The 23,742-nt window shown below is 43.0% G+C and overlaps 1 protein-coding gene across 4 annotated transcripts in view; it reads right to left on the reverse strand.

Moving 5' to 3' along the window:
• TCEA1 (transcription elongation factor A1) overlaps positions 1–22,314 on the reverse strand; it is a 29,000-nt gene extending 6,686 nt beyond the window's left edge. Inside the window, exons 1-6 of one of the 4 annotated variants that reach the window (XM_025001453.2) lie at positions 22,035–22,314; positions 12,340–12,402; positions 10,764–10,869; positions 3,120–3,207; positions 2,090–2,232; positions 926–982 (exon numbers count right to left, since the gene is read on the reverse strand). In XM_025001453.2, coding sequence (XP_024857221.1) covers positions 926–982; positions 2,090–2,232; positions 3,120–3,207; positions 10,764–10,869; positions 12,340–12,402; positions 22,035–22,097 — 520 coding nt within the window. In that variant the 5' untranslated portion in view covers positions 22,098–22,314. 4 annotated transcript variants of the gene reach the window in all.
• Positions 22,315–23,742: the final 1,428 nt, after the last annotated feature.

Genomic DNA, 23,742 nt, shown 5'->3' on the forward strand with positions numbered 1-23,742 from the left:
CATTTTTTTCCTATTCTGCCATGATAAGAATTCCTGAAATTTCTAAGCAGTATTTCCAATTCAGATTAAATTAATAAGGCACTGTTTCTGCCTGATTTCCTGATCAGTACCTGGCAAAAAATAGTGATTTTATGCTATGAATGAGCAATACTTTCTCAATGTTTAATGCCAAGTGACACAGATTAAAAGGGTTTAAAATGTAACTCAGGTATTCAATCTGAGTGAGAAAACTTTAGAAAAAGAGCCTGAATTTATACATGCTTTCCCTGGCCCAAATCTGCATTCCGCCAAGGATCCTAAAAGCCTCAAAAAGACCACAGAGCTCCCTTGAGGGCCTTCTGATAGAAGAAGGTTCGGAAGACAGTCTGCAGTGGCCTGGAGGTTCATCTCCTTCCGGCTCAGCAAGAAGCCAGGTTAGCAGTCGGTTTTTCTCAATAGGACGGGCTCCAGCAGGGGCCCAGCCCTAGAGCAGCCACCCCTCTGCCAGGACAGGCCTGCGGTACACTGTCATCTGTCACCAGATAGTCCTGCTCCCTGGACCCATGTGCAAGACTCGCTCTCCCCCACCAGAGCTCTTTCTGAGGCACCCAGTGTGAACGCACAGGACGACGAGCTCAGGGGATTTCTATGCTTTGCTGAGGCCCCCCCCACCCCCACAAGGTGAGACCCCACTTTACACTCGCTAGCACGTGTCCGTGAGACGTTACGGTCTCAATGTGCAAGGCAGAAAAATAAAAGCACTGTCACCATTATGTATCTTACTTTTGCATAATAGGACAACAAGAACAACATGTCGCAGACAGCCTTCCCCTTTCCCACCAAAACAATCAAGACAGAAACTGTAGAATAAGATTTTCTATTTACAGGAAGAAAAAATAATCTACTGGGTTCTTGACACCAATATGAATATACACGCAAAGGATATCTTCCTCAATCTGAGATCCCAATTCTTCCTCGTCAGCTCCAATGGCGATATAGTCATCTAAACACAGAGAAGTGTCATGAATGAATGATTACAACATATTAAAAGAAAATTTCAGTACAGAGCCAATTAAACTGTATTCCTATTTCTTCAACCCCACTTGCCCTGTACAAAGAATCCTTTCAGTATAGTTTCCTTAGAATCTGGTCTTCTTTGTGACTTCCTCGGCTCCTCCTCTGGATTCAGCTAGTGTCCACAGGGCTCCTGCATGGATGATGTCTTATCCCTCAGGAGTCGGGGAGTCATGCATCCAGCAGGCAACCCCTCATTTCACAACTCCAGAAATTCTGGCTGTTCCCACAGACAGCAGAGAAACTTATGCAAAGAACTGTCTTGTCTCCTTCCTGCCTCAGGCTTCCATGCAAATAAACCATTCATTTCATTGGCCAATCACATATATGGACACACTCAGAAGACTTCTAAGCAAACGTTCAAAGTAACAGAAGGAACAAAAAAAACTAGAAAGAAACAAGAAAATATACATAAAGAGATAATAAAGGAAACAGAGTAAAGAAAAGGCAGAGTAAGAAGAAAAATAGGTCATACTAACTAGGGCTCAGTATAATAGAAAAGGATGCATTTTTAGAAGACAGTAAATACATATTCCTATATATGAAACTTTAAAGCCAAAGTTTTACATAGGAATGAATACCCCTAAATTAAATTAAAGCTCCCATATATAAACCAAGATCTCTTTCTCACTTAAAAAAGTAGGAAATGAAATTATGAATATAAAACTTATTGTATGTCATAGTAACATTTAACAACAGGACAATAATATGGTATCATTAACTCTCAATCTGAGGGGGGGATACTGAGTTTGCAGATTAAACATAAGGAGAAAAAGGATTGTGAAAAAGAGTTTAAATGAGTACGACTCAGGGGAACATTCACCAGAAGGAAGGAACCTATTGTTTCTGAGAATCACACGTAATAAGCAGAGGCCTGGATGCCTGCGCCTCTCTGCTCTCAGTAACGCCCAGCACAACAGCCTCTCCCTGGGCTGGGCGGTGAGGGGCAGCAGCCATCGGGATCCCACCCAGAGGATGAAATGAGGTCGACAGGGCAGCGGTGGCCTTGGTCAAGGGACTGAGCAACAACATTTACCTCCTGTTCGGAGAGCAGCAGCGAGCATCTCCCTGCACTTTAACCGCACAGAATCAGAAGTGCTCGGCGCCCGAGGAAAAGATGAGACGTACGTGTCCCGGGCATTGGTCTCGTCCTTTCTGCTGCTCATGTTGCCACTGGAGCTGCTGGTATATACACACACACACACACAGACACACAAAAAAAGAAGTCAGGAAAACTCTCTTAAAGTGAGTATCATTACCATTACTCTCTAAAAACAGTAATTCTGGGCCTAAATAAATCAAATAGTATTCCAGTGACTCTTAAATGGAAAAAGAAAAAACCTGCCTGTAGATAGATTAAAAAAAAGTTAAAACTTTTAGTAAAGATGAGACAAGTCTTTTATTTTTTTAACCTTGATCCTCCTTTTAAACGTTAAACAATATTTTTAATACAGAAAACACACATTACACCTCAATACAGCACATGAAAAGATGGGATCTCAGTTATGAGCAGAGGGGGTAGAGGAGGGCACAAAGACTATGATCGCTCTTGACCAAAACCAGAGAGAGAAAGCTGGCAAACCCTGCTCCAATCAGACAACCAGTGAGGCTTATACGTGAGACACCACTTCAGGATAAAAACCACAGGGATGAGGAGTCATGAAAATATAAACATCTCTTAATTTCTCCCTAAAAATATCAACACCATTGCAACAATTAATAACTCTTCCAGTCAACCTAATCACTTCAACCACTCCTGATTAACTTGCTGTGTTAGATTCTTACTGAAATATTTTCGGACTGGTTTCAGTTAACTTTTACCACAGTAAAGATTTCCGCCAATTAGTTCTGCCAAACTAATCCTGCCTTTCACTCCACTGACATCACTTGCTACTCCCTGCCGGCAGGCAGCCCCTTGCCCTTGCCGGTAACCCAGCCGGCCTCCACACACAGCCTGCATGGGCCCGGCGGCCACTCCGCAGGCCTTCTGAGGTCAGTCTTGTGTTTTCTGAAGTCTCCATGACCCCTGTCTCCCAAAACACACAAGCTCCCATGAAGTGAAATACCTTTCCTCTCTTGCTTCAGGGCTATTCTGTGACGTAACTGCAGTATCTTTTTTCTTTTCTTCAGAGTCTTTATCTGTTGATGGTCCATCTGAAAATTTATGAAATTCCTGTTTCAGCACTTGTTAAAACAAAACAAAAAACAGGACTACTACATGTTATCAAGCTATTTATCATGCAAAAAAAAAAAAAAAACAATAAAATCCTAAGCTTTTAACAAGTAAATGAAGTTTACGCAGCTATTCTGTTAGCAAATGTACATGGAAGAAACACTGCACATTAAAAAAAATTAAAGTGCAAAGTATATATAACAATGTTGTTTTGATAATTTTTCACGAAGTAAAAAAATTTGAGGTGGTACTCAAAATACAAATAAATATTTCAGAGATAGTAAACAAAGAAGATTTTCATAGAATATACTTCAGGATTATTAGTTAGGCCTACTCAGCATCTCCTCTATCTTAAATAATCTGAAAACTAATACAGGTTATTAATACTAATGAAGCATAAGCTTTAAGACTTAAAAGAAGTGAGTCATCAGACACGGGAAAATAAAAGTACATAAAATAGGTTGGACGAAGGCAACAGTTTAGCACTGGAAAGAAACATTCACGTTTATATCAACCAAAACAGCTTTGAAGCTGGGTTCAGAAATATTTGGAGCCACTGCGTGAACTACCCCAGTTTGGTCTACCCGAGTCCTAGAGCTGCATGAATAACTCAGTTCTCCACTGCCCTCTGTACAGAACACGGAAGAACATTTACCCTTGAGGCAGGACTGCCCAGGCAGCTCTAAGCTCCTACGCTAACATGCCACTCTGGACGGGACGGACTGACAGAAGACAGTCCCAATCACAACTCCAGAACTATCATGGGAATCCAGTCCTCATGACACATGTCAGTTCTCAGAGACCAAGTGTATTGTCCCCTTTACTCTATAATTCCCTGGAAGGCCTGAAGATGCTATGGTATCGTGAGGAAGAAAGCACGGATCAGCGATGACATTTCAGAACAGAGCAAGGACCAAGAAGTGTTCCCACAGCAACAGGGAGTAGAAGGCTTCAGAAAGGTCACATGATGCATTGTGTCCGACTCTCTGCAACGCCATGGACTGTACAGTCTACCAGGCTCCCCTGTCCACGGCATCCTCTAGGCAAGCATACTGGAGTGGGTTGCCATTTCCTTCTCCAAGGGATCTTCCTGACCCTGGGATCAAGCCCAGGTCTCCCACACTGCAGGCGGATTCTTCACCATCTAAGCCACCAGGGACAGGTAATACAATCAGGCAGTACCGTCTAACAAGGTCCAGTGCTGGTGAGGGAGCAGTAACGCTGCCATGGTGCAGTGTGCGCTACGGTGGCCCTCTGAGAAGGCAGGGCAGTAAGAGGCAGCAACGGTCGTAAAAACACTCCAACCTGAGTAGAGGGTGGTGAGCCACGCAGCAGAGCCTGACTACAGAGGGCTCAGACCACACCCTAGCTCAGCCGCTCAGCACCGCTCCTACTGCGCACAAACAAGGCACCTGATCTCTCAGTCCCTCGACTGTCTCAGCACAAAGTGGGGGTTACAGCAGCCCCTCGACTATCTCAGCACAAAGTGGGGTTACAGCAGCCCTGAGCACGCGGGACAGCCCGGAGGACTAAGTGCATTAATACAGGCCCACACACGGTGTGTCTTAAGTGTCAGAACTGTGCTAACCAGAAGCAGAGGAAATCTCCCAGAAATCTAGCTAACCACCTAAACGGCAATGTTTTCTGGTTTGGAATCTAATACAGGATCCTCTTTTTCGTTAGTTTTCTTAAGGCTGAACTTTCTAAATTTCACAGGCTTTACAATTTTTGGTTCCTAGTTTCCAAGCTCTTATATGTAATAGGTCTTTTATTATTACTGCTGCTATCTATGAAGTATTAAAAGCTTCACTTTTTTTCTTTTCTCCTCCACATGAGGCTGGTAACTGCTCAGGAAATGGCTGGTTCCAGGGCTGGGACAGATAAGTCCAGCATGTTGCGTGGTGCCAGAATGCAGGAAAGAGGTTAAAAACAACAACAAAAAAAAGCAAGGAGCTTGTCAAAGAGACACAGAAGCCAGTTTGCAGGGGTGCCCACTGGTCAAACCTGGGACAATATAAATATCAAAATATGAGCAGGAATGGATTATAATCCATTATACAGAACAGGAACCTATGCGTCCACACTCACAACAGAACAAGAACTGAGAGGCAAGAAGAGGGTTCTTCTTACAGAATGATGATGTATGAAAACTGAAAAAGTAGAAAAACTAGAAAATCTTAATTTTTCAACTGTTACCAGAAAGAATGGTTTGGGCAGTAATCAGGGGATACCAAATGGGGGTGGGGGAAGGTCTGACAGGGAGCACCATAGTTTCAGGGTCTTAAAGTGATTCCCACAGAACTATCAGACACAAGGAAAAATCATCAGTGACTCATTGTACACCTTGGATCGGTCTCAGAAATAATACCGTCCTATCTCTGTACACCACACCCCGGAAGGACACAACACACATGCGCAATACCCCAACTATGGACGCAAAACCGGATCTAGTCGTGAGAAAATGCCAGATGAAGCCCAAACAGGGAACATGGCGGTCCAGTGGTTAGGACTTAGCGCATTCACTGCAGTGGGCCCAGATCCAGTCTCTGGTTGGGGAACTAAGAGCCTGCAACATGCACTGCGCAGGCCAAAAACAGACAACGCCCCCCACACACAACAACAGAGGGAGGGGAGGAGGGGCCATGTGTTCTTCAAAAGTCCATGTCCTAAGAGACGCTTACTCCTTGGAAGAAAAGTTATGACCAACCTAGATAGCATACTGAAAAGCAGAGACATTACTTTGCCAACAAAGATCCGTCTAGTCAAGGCTACGGTTTTTCCAGTGGTCATGTATGGATGTGAGAGTTGGACTGTGAAGAAGGCCGAGTGCCGAAGAATTGATGCTTTTGAACTGTGGTGTTGGAGAAGACTCTTGAGAGTCCCTTGGACTGCAAGGAGATCCAACCAGTCCATTCTGAAGGAGATCAGCCCTGGGATTTTTTTGGAAGGAATGGTGCTAAAGCTGAAACTCCAATACTTTGGCCACCTCACGCGAAGAGTTGACTCATTGGAAAAGACTCTGATGCTGGGAGGGATTGGGGGCAGGAGGAGAAGGGGATGACAGAGGATGAGATGGCTGGATGGCATCACCGACTCGATGGACATGAGTTTGAGTGAACTCTGGGAGCTGGTGATGGACAGGGAGGCCCGGCGTGCTGAAATTCATGGGGTCGCAAAGATTTGGACACAATTGAGCGACTGAACTGAAAAGACATAAAAAAATTTTAAGGATGAGGAAAAAAGCTGGAAAAGTAACTACTGGGACAACTGACAAAACTGGAACGAACAGTGCACTGCAGATTAAGGTAACTGTGGCTGCGCGGGCACAGGAGGGCCTAGAGGAGCTATACCACATTGAAGGTCAGGAGGGGCGGTGGTGAGGAGATACCCCTTGTCCAAGGTAAGGAGCAGTGGCTGCGCTTTGCTGGAGCAGCCGTGAAGAGATATCCCATACCCAAGGTAAGAGAAACCCAAGTAAGAGGGTAGGTGTTGAAAGAGGGCAGACACACTGGAACCATACTCACAGAAAACTAGTCAATCTAATCACACTAGAACCACAGCCTTGTCTAATTCAATGAAACTAAGCCATGCCCGTGGGGCAACCAAAGATGGGCGGGTCATGGTGAAGAGATCTGACAGAATGTGGTCCACTGGAGAAGGGAATGGCAAACCATGTCAGTATTCTTGCCTTGAGAACCCCATGAAAAGTATGAAAAGGCAAAATGATAGGATACTGAAAGAGGAACTCCCCAGGTCAGTAGGTGCCCAATATGCTACTGGAGATCAGTGGAGAAATAACTCCAGAAAGAATGAAGGGATGGAGCCAAAGCAAAAAGAATACCCAGCTGTGGATGTGACTGGTGATAGAAGCAAGGTCTGATGCTGTAAAGAGCAATATTGCATAGGAACCTGGAATGTCAGGTCCATGAATCAAGGCAAATTGGAAGTGGTCAAACAAGAGATGGCAAGAGTGAATGTCGACCTTCTAGGAAGCAGCGAACTAAAATGGACTGGAATGGGTGAATTTAACTCAGATGACCATTATATCTACCACTGCGGGCAGGAATCCCTCAGAAGAAATGGAGTAGCCATCATGGTCAACAAAAGAGTCTGAAATGCAGTACTTGGATGCAATCTCAAAAACGACAGAATGATCTCTGTTCGTTTCCAAGGCAAACCATTCAAAATCACAGTAATCCAAGTCTATGCCCCAACCAGTAACACTGCAGAAGCTGAAGTTGAACGGTTCTATGAAGACCTACAAGATCTTTTAGAACTAACACCCAAAAAAGATGTCCTTTTCATTATAGGGGACTGGAATGCAAAAGTAGAAAGTCAAGAAACACCTGGAGTAACAGGCAAATTTGACCTTGGAATATGGAATGAAGCAGGGCAAAGACTAATAGAGTTTTGCCAAGAAAATGCACTGGTCATAACAAACACCCTCTTCCAACAACACAAGAGAAGACTCTATACATGGACATCACCAGATGGTCAACACCGAAATCAGATTGATTATATTCTTTGCAGCCAAAGATGGAGAAGCTCTATACAGTCAGCAAAAACAAGACCAGGAGCTGACTGTGGCTCAGACCATGAACTCCTTATTGCCAAATTCAGACTGAAATTGAAGAAAGTAGGGAAAACCACTAGACCATTCAGGTATGACCTAAATCAAATCCCTTATGATTATACAGTGGAAGTGAGAAATAGATTTAAGGGCCTAGATCTGATAGACAGAGTGCCTGATGAACTATGGACTGAGGTTTGTGACATTGTACAGGAGACAGGGATCAAGACCATCCCCATGGAAAAGAAATGCAAAAAAGCAAAATGGCTGTCTGGGGAGGCCTTACAAATAGCTGTGAAAAGAAGAGAAGCGAAAAGCAAAGGAGAAAAGGAAAGATATAAGCATCTGAATGCAGAGTTCCAAAGAATAGCAAGAAGAGATAAGAAACCCTTCCTCAGCGATCAATGCAAAGAAATAGAGGAAAACAACAGAATGGGATCTCTTGAGATCTAGAGATCTCTTCAAGAAAATTAGAGATACCAAGGGAACATTTCATGCAAAGATGGGCTCGATAAAGGACAGAAATGGTATGGACCTAACAGAAGCAGAAAATATTAAGAAGAGATGGCAAGAATACACAGAAGAACTGTACAAAAAGATCTTCACGACCCAGATAATCATGATGGTGTGATCACTGACCTACAGCCAGACATCCTGGAATGTGAAGTCAAGTGGGCCTTAGAAAGCATCACTATGAACAAAGCTAGTGGAGGTGATGGAATTCCAGTTGAGCTATTTCAAATCCTGAAAGATGATGCTGTGAAAGTGCTGCACTCAATATGCCAGCAAATTTGGAAAACTCAGCAGTGGCCACAGGACTGGAAAAGGTCAGTTTTCATTCCAATCCCAAAGAAAAGCAATGCCAAAGAATGCTCAAACTACCGCACAATTGCACTCATCTCACACGCTAGTAAAGTAATACTCAAAATTCTCTAAGCCAGGCTTCAGCAATGTGTGAACCGTGAACTTCCTGATGTACAAGCTGGTTTTAGAAAAGGCAGAGGAACCAGAGATCAAATTGCCAACAACCACTGGACCATGGAAAAAGCAAGAGAGTTCCAGAAAAACATCTATTTCTGCTTTATTGACTATGCCAAACCCTTTGACTGTGTGGATCACAATCAACTGTGGAAAATTCTGAAAGAGATGGGAATAGCAGACCACCTGATCTGCCTCTTGAGAAATTTGTATGCAGGTCAGGAAGCAACAGTTAGAACTGGACATGCAACAACAGACTGGTTCCAAATAGGAAAAGGAGTATGTCAAGGCTGTACATTGTCACCCTGCTTATTTAACTTATATGCAGAGTGCATCATGAGAAACGCTGGGCTGGAAGAAGCACAAGCTGGAATCAAGATTGCCGGGAGGAATATCAATCACCTCAGATATGCAGATGACACCACTCTTATGGCAGAAAGTGAAGAGGAACTAAAAAACCTCTTGATGAAAGCGAAAGAGGAGAGTGAAAAAGTTGGCTTAAAGCTCAACATTCAGAAAACGAAGATCATGGCATTTGGTCCCATCACTTCATGGGAAATAGATGGGGAAACAGTGGAAACAGTGTCAGACTTTTTTTGGGGGGGCTCCAAAATCACTGCAGATGGTGACTGCAGCCATGAAATTTAAAGACGCTTACTCCTTGGAAGGAAAGTTATGACCAACCTAGACAGCATATTGAAAAGCAGAGACATTACTTTGCCAACAAAGGTTCGTCTAGTCAAGGCTATGGTTTTTCCTGTGGTCATGTATGGATGTGAGAGTTGGACTGTGAAGAAGGCTGAGTGCTGAAGAACTGATGCTTTTGAACTGTGGTGTTGGAGAAGACTCTTGAGAGTCCCTTGGACTGCAAGGAGATCCAACCAGTCCATTCTGAAGGAGATCAGCCCTGGGTTTTCTTTGGAAGGAATGACGCTAAAGCTGAAACTCCAGTACTTTGGCCACCTCATGCGAAGAGTTGACTCATTGGAAAAGACTCTGATGCTGGGAGGGATTGGGGGCAGGAGGAGAAGGGGACGACAGACGATGAGATGGCTGGATGGCATCACTGACTCGACAGACATGAGTCTGGGTGAACTCCGGGAGTTGGTGATGGACAGGGAGGCCTGCTGTGCTGCGATTCATGGGGTCGCAAAGAGTCGGACACGACTGAGCGACTGAACTGAACCAATGTTAAATTTCCTGAATTTCCTGTATTAGGATTACATAAGAAAATAAACTTGTTCTAAGAAAACATACACTTAAGTTTTAAAGAGTAAATAAAGACGAGAGATCCACCTATTCTCAAATAGTTTGGAAAAAATAAAGTGTATGCATCAGGATATACATAAAGATAAAAAGAGAAGAGAGACTATGACAAAAGAAACATGGCAAATATTAAAGATGAATGCCCTAGAAAAATGACACGTGAATTATTTTTATTATTTTTGAAAAATTTCTCTAAGTTAGAAACAGTTTTTTTTCAAAAAGTGGGACACCTTCCCCTCCGGGAAAAATTTTCTTCTTAAAGAGGCAATCCAGGGGAGGAGGGAGGTGAGATGTATGGAGAGTAATGTGGAAACTTACAACACCATATGTAAAATAGATAGCCAATGGGAATTTGCTGTATGACTTGGGGAACTCAAACAGGGGCTCTGTGACAATCTACAAGGGTGGGATGGGGAGGGAGGGGACATGGGTCTACTGATGGCTGATTCTTATTGATGTATGACAGAAATTAAAAAAACTCTGTAAAGCAATTATCCTTCAATTAAAAAATAAAGTGGCAAAAAAAGAAAAAGAGGCAATCCAGTTATAAGTATTAAAAAATCTGACTAGCTTAAAAAGCAGAACCCTCAAGGTCAGACTAAAGCCCCCTTCCAGATTATAAAGTACTGATTTCAAAACACCTATATTCATTAAAAGAAAAAAAAAATTCAACAACTCAATGTTTGAATAAACCAGATCATAAACATATATAAGGGAAGATACCTAATAACTTTTTCCAGGATTTGATGAGGGACTTTGCTAAAGATGTAACTTCTTCATCTGTGCTCTGCTTGCGAATAGCATTCACTGACATTCCAATTCTTGTGGACTGCAAGGCAATGACAAAAAAAATGTATACAAGCAATTTTATTTCAGGCAATTCGTTGTTTGATTTTCTTGTTTTCCAGATGCCTCTTCATTTTAGAACAGAAAAAACATCAACTGTATGAATTCTTTTAGCAGTAGACTGTAGATTTAAGACACACACATCAAGGGTCTCACCACCGAGATCTGCAGGCATGTTAACTCGCTACTGAAGTGAGGCTGGTCAACTAGTAAGATGAAGTCAGTCTCTTTCACAAGAGAACAGAACAAAGAGTGTGTGTGTACACAAGGCAGGCAGATGCAACCACGGGCTCACACACACACCCACTTTGCTTCTTCACATTCTCCTGCACAGATTACTATGTACATCACGTGCTGCACCTTATGAGGACACCTAAACAAATACTACCATCCACACAAGGTTAAACACCAGCACATGATCACAAATACTAAAAATGGACTTCACAGAATACAGACAACTTAACTTGTGGACATACGTGCTCAGGGGCGTGCTGGGAGCGCCCATATTCATCAACTGTCCCAAGATCCTTTAAAATCGAGATCATCATCCCTATTTTTAAAGATAAAGAGACTGGAAGTGTCAATAAATAACCTGGCCAGCATCACACCATTACTAAATGGCAAAACTGGGATTTTAATCCAGGTCTGTTGCCTCCAAAATCCATGCTCTTTTCCCACACATCAACTGTCTTCAAACTGCTCAGAGAACATAAAGGCTCTGATGGCCAATTATGGATGATAGATAAAAAATGGTGACTTAATGTAAATTTAGGTTGTCAGTAGACAATCTCTCTAAATATGGTTATGGAAGAAATAAAAGGAATTGTTAGTGAGATACAAAAGGGAGCCCTGCTATAAACTTTAAAGCTGAGAAATAAACGGATCCTTAAGATTTCCTTTTAAATTATTCAATGTACTCAACAAAGAGATTTGGGGCATCTGTTGAAGAATCTAGAATATGTATCTGACTGGACTGCCCTGTGTTCTCTCTCGGAGAGTGGAGCACAGCAGAGGAAGTTTCCACAGCAGACACACACAGGGGACTCACCACTCTAAAACCCCAAGGTGGTTTAAGATCAGCATGTGGGGGACGTTTTTCCCACAGAAAGTGGTTTCTTTCTTGTAGAAGATAGTATGTTCTAAGAACTTTTCTCAGTGAAGAAAAACTGTTAGAACTTTAGAATGCTTTAGAACTTGTCTAAAGCACTGCCTTCTCAGCCGGTGGGGCATGCACTTGAATGCAGAAAACCTTTCAAAAGCAGGCAACATTTTTCTATGATGGTAACTCAGTAGATTAATAATTTATGTTACCATCTTTAAAAAAAACAAAAACAAGTTAATAATGTTTTACACTACAAAAGGAAAATACAAAAAACTTATATTGGTATTGAAGATGTTTCAGTATTTTATGACAATTACCTATTCAAAAATTATGACATATGTTAGCACATACCTGTAATAGTTCCAGGGTCATGGGAATATTCTTAAGCTCCTTCAGTAAATCCAATGCTCCAGCCTATAAAATAAAATAATTTCAAACTAAATTCTCCAGAGAGTAAAGCAAAGAGTAACCAGAGATTTAAATGTATATTTTCCTATCCACAGTTCACTGAGAGTCATTTATTCATGTGAGGAGAATGGTATATAGAGATACAGATACATAGATGAAAGAGGAAAAAAAGAAAGAGCAAAGAGTTTTCCAAACAGGCTGCAACTCACTAGAGGATCATAAAATCCATTTATTGGGTTATAACCAGCACCTACGTGTTGTCGTGTGAAAGTTTACTTTCAGTAGTATTTGTTTGTGTGTCCCAACTTGAAATGTGCAATGTTTCTCACTGTGGTGGTACAATACCCCCAGACTTCCATGCAGGGCAATTAGCTATGGAAGCAGGAGTGGGAGAGTGCTGGTGGTGGGGGCACCGCTTCTCTAGAATTCTCACCATGCCTCTGCACCTCACAGCTCAGACTCAAGGACACTGCTGTCTACCTGGTTCTTGCATGGTAAGAAGCAAACTCTGAAAGGAAATCCAGAAGTGAGGTCTCTGTTAAGCTCGCAGGCCCATCTTCTGCCAAGGCTCTGATTCCCATCTAGAATCAAAGGCTTCCATGCAGCTGATGACGATGAGACTTAGCACTGCAGCTAAGGGGGCTGGGATTACATGAGAAGCAACAGTGCCACCTACAGCTTGTGGCCAACGTTCCAACATGATACTCATTCAACTGACCACATTTCAGTTCAGTTCTGTTCAGTTCATCTTAATACATTTAACTTAATTAATCATATATCATTTAGTCTAACAGTGACCTAATGTACTATATTTGGACAGATTATTATTCTACACACCACTAATTAAAAAACTATTAAACTATCATAAACTTTTCTTATCACTTCTTTTTACTTTTGCAGTTCCTTTAGACTTGGAATTTTTGTCATATTACCTTTTACATATAGAAAAGTGTAATCAAAACTGGCTAAAGTGGTGGTTCTAAAACTATTTTTCAGAGTCTAACACTTATGAATTGCCTATTGACTCAGATTCCATAATATCTGATTTTAGCCCACAAAAAGCTGTGTCAAAACACTAGTAACACAACATTTCACAAAACAATCTATAAAAGAGCTCTGAGCTCTGAGCCATCAGCTCTCTGCAGGCACCAGGGTGGGCTCTGGGTGTGTAAGCCTGCTGCCTTTACCCCACTGCTCTTCTCCCACTGGTTTCTTGCGGGGCCAAGAGCACCCCACTACTCTCAGATTTCCTTCCAAGTCATTGACACCTGCTCCACAATGTTGATGCTGGGCTGGATGTTCTGTCTGTGAAAGTACATCTCAACATCCATCTGGCCAGCAACATGTGTAACTCATTCTGCTTTCTGAAATGTTAAAATATGAAAACTAGGCACTCCATGAACCAGTGAAACACACCACACCCTAGGAAAACAGAAAGCCCAGAGCATGGAACAAGCATGGAACCTCATGGTATCACTGTATTTTTTAAGTTTAAAATCAAGCAAAGGTTTCTAGCCAGATAATTCTTACATTTAAAGTTGACAGATGTGGCCCTGAACAATAAAACAGTATTAAATTTTCTTCTGGCAACAGATGCATCCTTTTAATTTAACCCAGAACCTCCTAGCTAAAAACAAGTTCAATAGAAATTATGAAATAGGTCATTATAAAGGATTTTAAGGATCCACCTCTTAAGAGATTCCTCCTGATCATAAATTCTATAATTTATTTTTATTTAGAGGCAACTAAAAATAGTAAAACATTAGAGTTGTTAAAAAATAAAACACTGACTTTAAATTTATTGTTAATCAAGAATTTTTACATGCATGCCATTTTTGTGAGCAAGTGTCTTCAATCCTGTATCTGCAAATCCCCAAACCAAAATCCTTTAAAAACCAAAAGATCTCCCATAGATTTTCAATAAACTCATTTGGCAGTAACATCTAATCTCAACAAATGTACACAGCTATTTAGTTCTATTTATCCTACTTAATGTGTGAATGTTACATTTCACTATAGAAATGCCTATGTCTGATTACCGGGAACTGCCCAGCTCCCACTGAAGATACTATGAAATATGTGATGTTTGTACTATACCAATATCTTTATAAACCTGGAAAATTTGGAATTCTCAAATATGTTAAAGACTCTGAAGGTTTTGATTACAAGACTGTTTGCCTGTATCCTTATCTACCAGAGATATTTTTCTTCTACTCACATCTCTGTGGTCTTTTTGAACAATTTCTGACCTAAGATCAATTAAAAGTGAAGATAATCACAATTCTAAGAGTCCCTTAAAAAGCAGGGTCTCTTACATAAAGCTGGGCTGCATATAAAGTTGACTCTTCTAACACATCAGCAATGTGGCTTAAGGTCTAAGCTGTTTTTCAAGCAGAAGGAAGCAAAAGATTTGCATTAATTTCATCACACTCTCCTTTTTCACTCGGATCTCTTTGGTGAGACTGGGGTTAGAGATATAGGCTATGGAAGGAAGGAAAAGTTAAATAACACTTATCGGATAAAAGTAAGACCTTTCTCAGAATTACAGTGTGTTCTAATGAAATAAGATGTGTATTTCAATCAAGGTTCTTTAGGAAATAAACAACTATTAATATGATGATCTGGATGGATGAAAAGGGCAAAAAAGAGACGATCATATGTTAATTCAGTGACAAAAACTTTTTTGAGGGTTACCATGTGCCAAGCGCTGCATACAGTATCTCATTTCTTCTTTACAAGGAACCCCATGGAAGCAGGAATCCTATTATCCCCATTTTACAGATGAGGAAATTAAAGCCCAGAAAAGTTAAGAAACTTGCACAAGGTCACATGATTTACTAACCAGAAAAAGTGAGATTTACCCCGTTCTGTCAAATGACATGCTCACCCTTAACAAACACCCTTCTACACCACATGCCAAGCTCTCTGCTGTGCTGAGGACACAGCAATGGGCAAAACAGAAACCCTTTTTGACCTCAGGAAATCCAAAAATAAGCAGAAATCTTTGAGCCTCCACTTCAAACCTTCAATTAAACAAGAAAAAAAAACAAAACCCTGAATTCAGAGAAGGTAAGTAATTTGCCCGAGGCGATACTGATGGGTACTGAAAAGGGACAAGAGCCCACTTTCCTGGCCTACGTCACTGCTCTGTCCATTCTATAGCCCCACCCTTGGGGCAGTTCTGCTCTGTGTGAGCTCCAGCAAACAGCACTACTAAACAGTCCCTAATCATCACCTGCCTCTAAAGGTCAAGTCTATTTGATTGCAGCATCTCCTACAGACAATGATGCAAGAGAAAGAAAGAGTCTGCCTCAACTTCAAGAGTCAAATTTAGTTCACAGTACTGGCTAAAAGATAAACAGCTACAGACTACTTTATTACAGCCCTGGTACTACTACCTGTCATCAGAGAGAAGTGCTTTATAAAATATGGTATGATGAGAACCCAGTACATTCAAGACTGTACAGGATCCAAACGGCCTTCTGTTCAAGGAAGAGGGAAGAAGCAACACAGAACACAAAGAGCACACATGTATATGGTAGATCTAGATTAAAATCCAGGCTCTGTCAATTCTTAATTGTCAGATCTTGGGCATGTTACTTTGCTTTTTCAAGCTTCAGCTTCTTCATGTGTAGATGAGCATATTACACTAAACTTTAGTTAGGATGATCAAATGAGGTAATAGAACACCTAAGAAGTATCAAATTACAGTGCCTGACATATAAGAGATGGTTGGTAAGATACAAAATTTATACATAAATTCAACTTTATAAAAATTAAAAGCTTTGGGGGATTCCCTGGTGGTTCAATGGTTAAGATTCAGTGCTTTCATGGAGTGGCCTGGGTTCAGTCCTTGGTTGGGTAATTAAGATCCTGCAAGTCACACAGTGTAGGCAGAAAAACAAAAGGTTTTATCTTTCAGAAGACACTATTAAGAGAGTGAAACAACAGCCCACAAAATGAGAGACAATATATGCAAATCCTATCTCTGATAAGGGTCTAGTATTCAGAATATAATGGAGAAGGCAGTGGCACCCCACTCCAGTACTCTTGCCTGGAAAATCCCATGGGCGGAGGAGCCTGGTGGGCTGCAGTCCATGGGGTTGAGAAGAGTCAGACATGACTGAGAGACTTCACTTTCACTTTCCACTTTCATGCATTGGAGAAAGAAATGGCAACCTACTCCAGTGTTCTTGCCTGGAGAATCCCAGGGACAGGGGAGCCTCGTGGGCTGCCATCTATGGGGTCACACAGAGTCACACACGACTGAAGTGACTTAGCAGCAGCAGCAGCATTCAGAATATAAAGAACTCTCACAACTTAGTAATACAAGTATTCAATCAAAAAAATGGGTAAAGGATCTGAACAGACATTTCTCCAATATGCAGTGCACCAAGTACTGAAAAATGTTCATCAGTAGTCATCAGAAAAATGCAAATCACCACAATGAGATACCACTTTATACTCACTACAAAGGCTATAATCAAAAAGCCATAATAACAAGTACTGATGAAGATGTGGTGAAATTTGAACCCTCATGCTACTGGTGAGAATGTAGAATAATAGTTCAACTTTGGAAAACCATCTGGCAGTTCCTCCAAAGGCTACATAGACACAGTTATCAGATGATCTGGCAGTTCTACGCCTACAGAAATGCATATACCCGACAGAAATGAAAATACATGTCCACACCAAGACTTGATCAAGAATGTTCTTAGATTATTCATGACAGTAAAAAAGTGGAAAATGCCCAAATGTCCATCAAACGATGAGTAAATAAACAAAATAAAGGGATGCTATTCAATACAAAGGAACATAGTATTGACATGCTGTTACACAGACGAACTTGGAAAACACCAAGCGAAAGAAATAAAAGGCCACTTATTGTATGATTCCATTTACACGAAAAGTTCAGAATAAGCAAATCAAGAGAGAAAGAACGTAGATTAGTGGTTGGGGGGAGATATGGTGACTATGTAAGGGGCTATTTAATGGATAGTTTCCATCCGGAGTGATGAAAATGTTCTAAAATTAGATAGTGGTGATAGTTGTACAAATCTGAGAATATATTAAAAACCACTGAACTGTATACTTTAAAGGGTGAACTGTATTGTACAGCTATATAAAGCTGTTATAAAAGATTGTGTTCAGTTCAGTCGCTCAGTCGTGTCCGACTCTTTGCGACCCCATGAATCGCAGCACAAAGATTGTGTAGTCATTCTAAATTTGGATTTATGCTAATTAATCTAACCCCGATATGGAAACCACAGTTTTTTTTTTCCCCAACCCAGGTAAGATTAAGACTTAGAAATGTACATATTTCAGGTATCCCTGCACCTAGGAGATTCTAACATCTAATTTCAATTTCTCTCTTTGCAATTTAATTCTACTCAGCCCTGAGCCTTCAGTGAAGAAAAAAATAAACAAATCTCAACATCACTCATTAAATGTGTCCACAAACTTGAAAATTCTAAGTTCTCACTTGATTCCTCTAAGTCTAATGTTACAAATCCTTTACAAAGATAAAAGGATTTTTTTCAGTTCAGTTCAGTTGCTCAGTCGTGTCCTACTCTTTGAGACCCTGTGGACTGCAGCATGCTGGGCCTCCCTGTCCATCACCAACTCCCAGAGTCTACCCAAACCCATGTCCATTGAGTCAGTGATGCCATCCAACCATCTCATCCTGTTGTCCCTTCTTCTCCAACCTTCAATTTTTCCCAGCATCAGGGTCTTTTCCAATGAGTCAGCTCTTCGCATCAGGTGGCCAAAGTATTCCAGTTTTAGTTTCAGCATCAGTCCTTCATATTCTAGGCACTGCCAAGAGTTTTATATTCATCTAATCTTTACTAAATTGTATCCAATTTACTACCAAAAAAACATTTCAGACCCTAACAGCTAAAGTTCAGAAGAGTCAGAATTTGAACCAAGATTAGGAGACAGACTTGCTTACTGACATTTAGTAAAAATGGCAAGAAAAAGAAAATCTATGTAAAAAACTGCTAATATCTGAAAATTTAGAACTAATTCACGTGATTCATCATGGCCTCCAAGTGCGCCCTGTTTAAGATCAAGTGCACAGACAGGGCAACATTCTGGGCAGCACCAGGGTCAGGATATTGTGGGTATATTTAGAGAAACCTGTCTGCCCCACAACAGCAACACCCTGGTTGCCCAATGTACCCAGACAAGGTTCAAGACCCAGATCTTCTAGAGAGATGCTTGGAGGGGTAGATGCTTGAACATAGTGGTACTGGCTTTGACGAAAAACAGATTCAGATTCATATCTTCATTTGGCCACTCGGTAGCTATTAGACTTGAGAATTCACTCAAGAGCCTAAATATTTCCTCATTTTTATTTTTTTTTAATATATTTTTATTTATTTATTTTTTGGCTGCACCGCATGGCATGTAGGATCTTAGATCCCTCAAAGGGATCAAACTCATGGAGTCTTAGCCACTGAACCGACAGGGAAGCCCAATTTCCTCATTTTTAGACTAGAGATTAAGGCTTAGCCTAATAAACTGTCTAAGGAATAAATCAGATAAGGTAGGTACTGAGAAGAATTCCTAGCTCAGAGTAATAGCTCAATAAATGGAAGCTGTTTTTATTATTACTTAAAAGTGACACCTATGATTTGTACTTATGATAGTAAAGCACTATCTAACAATGGCACTTAAACTTCAATTCAGAGGACAACTATTATTTTTTCAGCAAAGTTCACTTTTTCATAGTATAAAAACAATATAAAAAATAGCTTGTAGAGAAAATCTGGAAGCCACACACACGAAAAAGAGAAACAAATCTATCATAATCCTACAATTCCCCAGAACAGCTTCTGTTAAATTACTGAACAACTTAAAAAGCTTTCATGGGCTGCTGGTGGGCCGGGAGGGAGAGTCATTTATACCGTTTCCCTTTCTCTATTTCATCTGCCTATCTGAATTTCTGTAACACAGACAGGAAAAGAGAGAAGGAAAAAAGTAAAAGAGCCAGTCAATTTTACCTTTCTTTGGCGGGGAGCTGGGGGAGGCGGGGGAAGCAAGCTTTTATAAGTTTTGTACTACTAGAAAAATAGAAGATTTGAGAAGAAAAATGAGACTTGAGGCTTATTTGTGGTACTTCTCATTCTCCTGTTGACGCATTATGTCTTTATAATTTGAGAACTGCAGATAAGCATAAACTCGTCTTCTCAATACTTGCTCACTACGAAATTCCTCATTTTTAGGAAACATTTATTACAAGGAAACAAACACAAGCATCACTAGATGATTAAAGGATACATTATAGCCCAAGTTAGAGAAAAAAATTATCTAACTAACAGCCTTTTCCCCTAGGTTACGCTTCTATTGTGGGAGTCTAGCGTTCCCTATTTGAAGGACTGATGCTGAAGCTGAAAGTCCCATACTTTGGCCACCTGATGCGAAGAGCTGACTCATTGGAAAAGACCCTGATGCTGGGAGGGATTGGGGGCAGGAGGAGAAGGGGACGACAGAGGATGAGATGGCTGGATGGCATCACCGACTCGATGGATGTGAGTCTGAGTGAACTCTGGGAGTTGGTGACAGACAGGGAGGCCTGGCGTGCTGCGATTCATGGGGTTGCAAAGAGTCGGGCATGACTGAGCAACTGAACTGAACTGAGGGTTCCCTAGACAGAGAAAAAAACTTGCCAATTTAAGCAAAATAACAGAAATGTTCAGCCAATGAAATATCCAGAATTCATCACTTGCATCAGGCAATGAATGGCCTGTATCAACAGAAAAAACAAATAGCAAAAGCAACTGTCTAGAACAGAAAACAAACAGGAAATACTTTAAAAGTCCAAAATTGCAAATGCAGATTAACAGGCTATGAAATCACATGCTAGGCAATGCACCTGTGAAAGGAAAAGAGGAAGAGACTAAGTTTGAAGCCTGAAGAATTCCGTGTTTAAGGTTGCTTCCTGCTTTGGCATGCAGACCAGCAGAACACTCAGCTCCTGGCTTAATCCGGTGGACACTTCATGGAAGCTGGGGAACTACTTGACCTGACTTGGTTTCTTACTCTGTAAAATGGATGCAGCACAGCAGTGTCTGGAGTCCCAAAATGCCGCTGCACAGATGCTTTGTAAAGTGCTTTCTCTAAAGTGCGATACAAACCAGAGCACCCCTTTCCTCTCTCCAGTTAGTTTGAGAATTCAGTTTAGCTGAAAAAAAGACGGCTTTGCAGTGAAGGACAGGGAAGCCTGGCATGCTGAAGTCCATGGGATTGCAAAGAGCAGACACGACTGAGCGACTGAACAACAGACAGCTCTGAAGCAAGGGACTGAACGTGGCAGAGGCAGGTTGGACAGAAATGCAGAAACTGGGACATCTCATACAAACCACAAGAGAACACATCCACATAAGCATGTTATCAGTGACAGAAAACGCTGCTGGCATCAACAGTAAAGCGCCCAGAGAGGCCCAGCCACGACACTTGTGCAAACCCGCCAAGCAGCACACTCTCGTCAGGGTGTGTGCCTTAGACACAGCCCTTCTGCACTCTACTGCCTAAGAAGATCCACTTAAAAAAAAGTTTAGCAGCTTGCCAAACACACTGGCATCGTTTACCTTTTTAATTGCTAAACAAACATGGAGGACAGTTGAGATAATCCAGGGCATGTTTAGCCCTTTTCAAAAAAAAAAAAATGATTCGGGAATTTCACGTTTTGCTTTATCAGCTTTGTGTCTAAAACAGATGACAAACCGCTGTTCTAAGTTTTTTCGTTTTTAGCCAACGAGCCCGGAAAACCAGAACGGATTTTTTCAAACGGCGAGGGTTGTCTGTACTCTTGGGCTAAGCCAGCGAGGCTCGGCCACGGTCAAGTTTATAGTGAAAACGCCTCGATGAAGTTCAACCGGCTGCACCGGCCCCAGGGGCCTCGGCGCTCAGAGCGGGCCCTCGGCCGCGGGATGGAGCCCCCCACCCCCGAAATCCTGTGCCCGGGATGTGGGACAGGGCACCCTCCGCTACCAGAACCCTCTGCCAAGAACACGGGATAGGACTCCTGCCCCGGGACCCCCTCCCCGGGACGTGGGACAGGACACCCCCCAGGACCCCACCCAGGGCCCCTTCCCCGCGATGCGGGACAGGACACCCCTCCCAAGACCCCTCTCAAGGACGCGGGATAGGCCTCCCGTCCCGTGACCCCCTCCCCAAGATGTAAGACCGGAAAACCCCACTCCACCAGAACCCTCCCCCAAGAACGTGGGATAGGACTCCCGCCGCGGAAGCCCTCCCCAGGATGCGGGACAAGACACCTCCCCAGGATCCCCCTCTCCGTGATGCGGGACACGACACCGCTCCCAAGACCCCTTCCCAAGGACGCAGGTTAGGACTCCCGCCCCGGGACCCCCTCCCCGCGACGTGGAACAGAACTCGCCCCCCAGGCCTCCCCTACCAAGGACGCGGGACAGGACCCCTCCCCCGGGACTTTCTCCCCAGGACGCGGGCCAGGACTCCCTTGAGGGTTCCCGCCCCAGGACGAGGCCTCGCCGGCGTCGCACAGGGAGGGCGGGCGGCGCGGGCCGCGAGCCCCACCAGGCCGCCGGGCTCCCGCGTCCGGTCCCCGCCCGCCGCCCGGCCTCGCTCCGGCCCGCGCCGCCCGCCGCGCTCACCGCGTTCTTCTTCTGCACCATCTTGTCCATCTTCTTGGCAATGCGGATCACCTCGTCCTCCATGGCTCCGGCGGGCCTGCCCCGCTCCCGGCCGTGTGGGACGGGAAGTGCGCGAAGCTGGCGGGCGGCGGGCCAGCCCAGGCGTCTGCTAGGCGCCTCAGCAGGCCGTGCCCAGGCGCTTCCTCACCGACCGAGCCCGCGGCGGCTGCGGCGGCGGCGGCGGCGGCGGCGGTGGGCAGAGGCGGTGGCGCTCCTCCCCCGCAGGCAGAGCCAATCGAGTGGCGCGCGCCGAGCAGGCGTCACCAATCGACAGAGACCAGCTGGGCTACAGGCCCGCCAGGCTGCAAGTCTTCGCCGGCTGTCGTGAAAGTGGGCGGGCTGCGCCGCCAGGCTTCGCGCGCGCGCCCTGCGGCCCCGCCCCATCCCTTCCCACCGCGGTCCCCTGGTGCCTGGCACGCAAGGTCTGCTGGTCTCCCGTCCACTAGCCGTGGCGCCCGCAGAGACCCCCCCACCCCGCCCGGGGTCCCCCAGCCCCGGCGGCTTTGGAGGATGGAACGTGGTGAGAACCCCAGCATTTTCCCCGCCGTCGACCGCTGCCTGGAAATTGGATTCTCCATCCCCCTCAATAGATCGTTGTATCATAAGGATGTGGCCGTTGTAAGAGTTTACTCTTTGAAGTCGTTTGTAAACGCCGTGAGGACGGGGACCCAATCTTGTTTGTTTCCTGACTCAGAATGTTGGACGTTGTACCTTGAATATAGTAGAATAATCGTTGACAGTAACGTTCTCATCAAGGAAATTGATGAAGGCGTCTCACCTGCTCTGAAGATAAGTGAGGAAGTTGAAATGTAAAAAGTTATGACTAACAACCCAAAACCGAGGTAGAAAATCGAAATAATCAATACTGGAGAAGAGTGTAGGCTCCTTCCGTAGATCTTTGTGCAGTTAATACCCTGGACTACCATCTCGTGCAGTTTGCAGACATAGCCCACACCCAATTTAACCATCACTAATCAAAACTCACCACATAAAAGTTTCCTCTATACTAGGATGTCAGGTATTGTTCTAGCTCAGGTTTTTGGGCGAAAGAGTAATTTGAACCATGCCCCTTTCTCTTTATTTCATTTTAGTTTTAAAATTATCTTTTCATCATTGATTCCTACTTAGGTATACACCTAGGTATTCTTTCTTCTTTGGGGCAATGGTAAATAGTATTGTATTTTTAATTTTGGTTTTCACATGTTCCTTGCTCGTTCCTTGACTTATAGGTCATTTTTAACTGTTTCAGCTCCCAAGTTAGTTAGATTCATGCAGCCATTGCTTGTTGAGTTACCCAGATGTTTATCACTCTGCCCATTCTTTGCATATCTCCTTTCCTCTAATTCATTTTTTTTTTCTGAAAGAACATGGTTCTTTCAGTGTTCTTTTTTCTCATAAACTTTCTGTATCAAAGTGGTTTTCTTTTGCCCTCACTTCAAAATGAGTTCACCTCTAAGTTTATCAGTTATTCTTTCTCTTCCACTTTTACGTTATTCCTTTATCCTCTGACCTCTGGTGGTGTTTTTGTTAAGTGTGATGTGCAACTCTTCAAGTAGGCTCTGTTTGCTGTTAAGATCTTTTTCTAAAAAAAAAAAGGAACCTTTTTCTATGGTATTCAGTTTTGCTCCTCACCATGAAATGTCTCTTTAGAGACTTTGGGTTTTTTTTA

The sequence above is a fragment of the Bos taurus genome, chromosome 14, assembly GCF_002263795.3.
Source record: "Bos taurus isolate L1 Dominette 01449 registration number 42190680 breed Hereford chromosome 14, ARS-UCD2.0, whole genome shotgun sequence".
Taxonomy (NCBI): Eukaryota; Metazoa; Chordata; class Mammalia; order Artiodactyla; family Bovidae; genus Bos; species Bos taurus.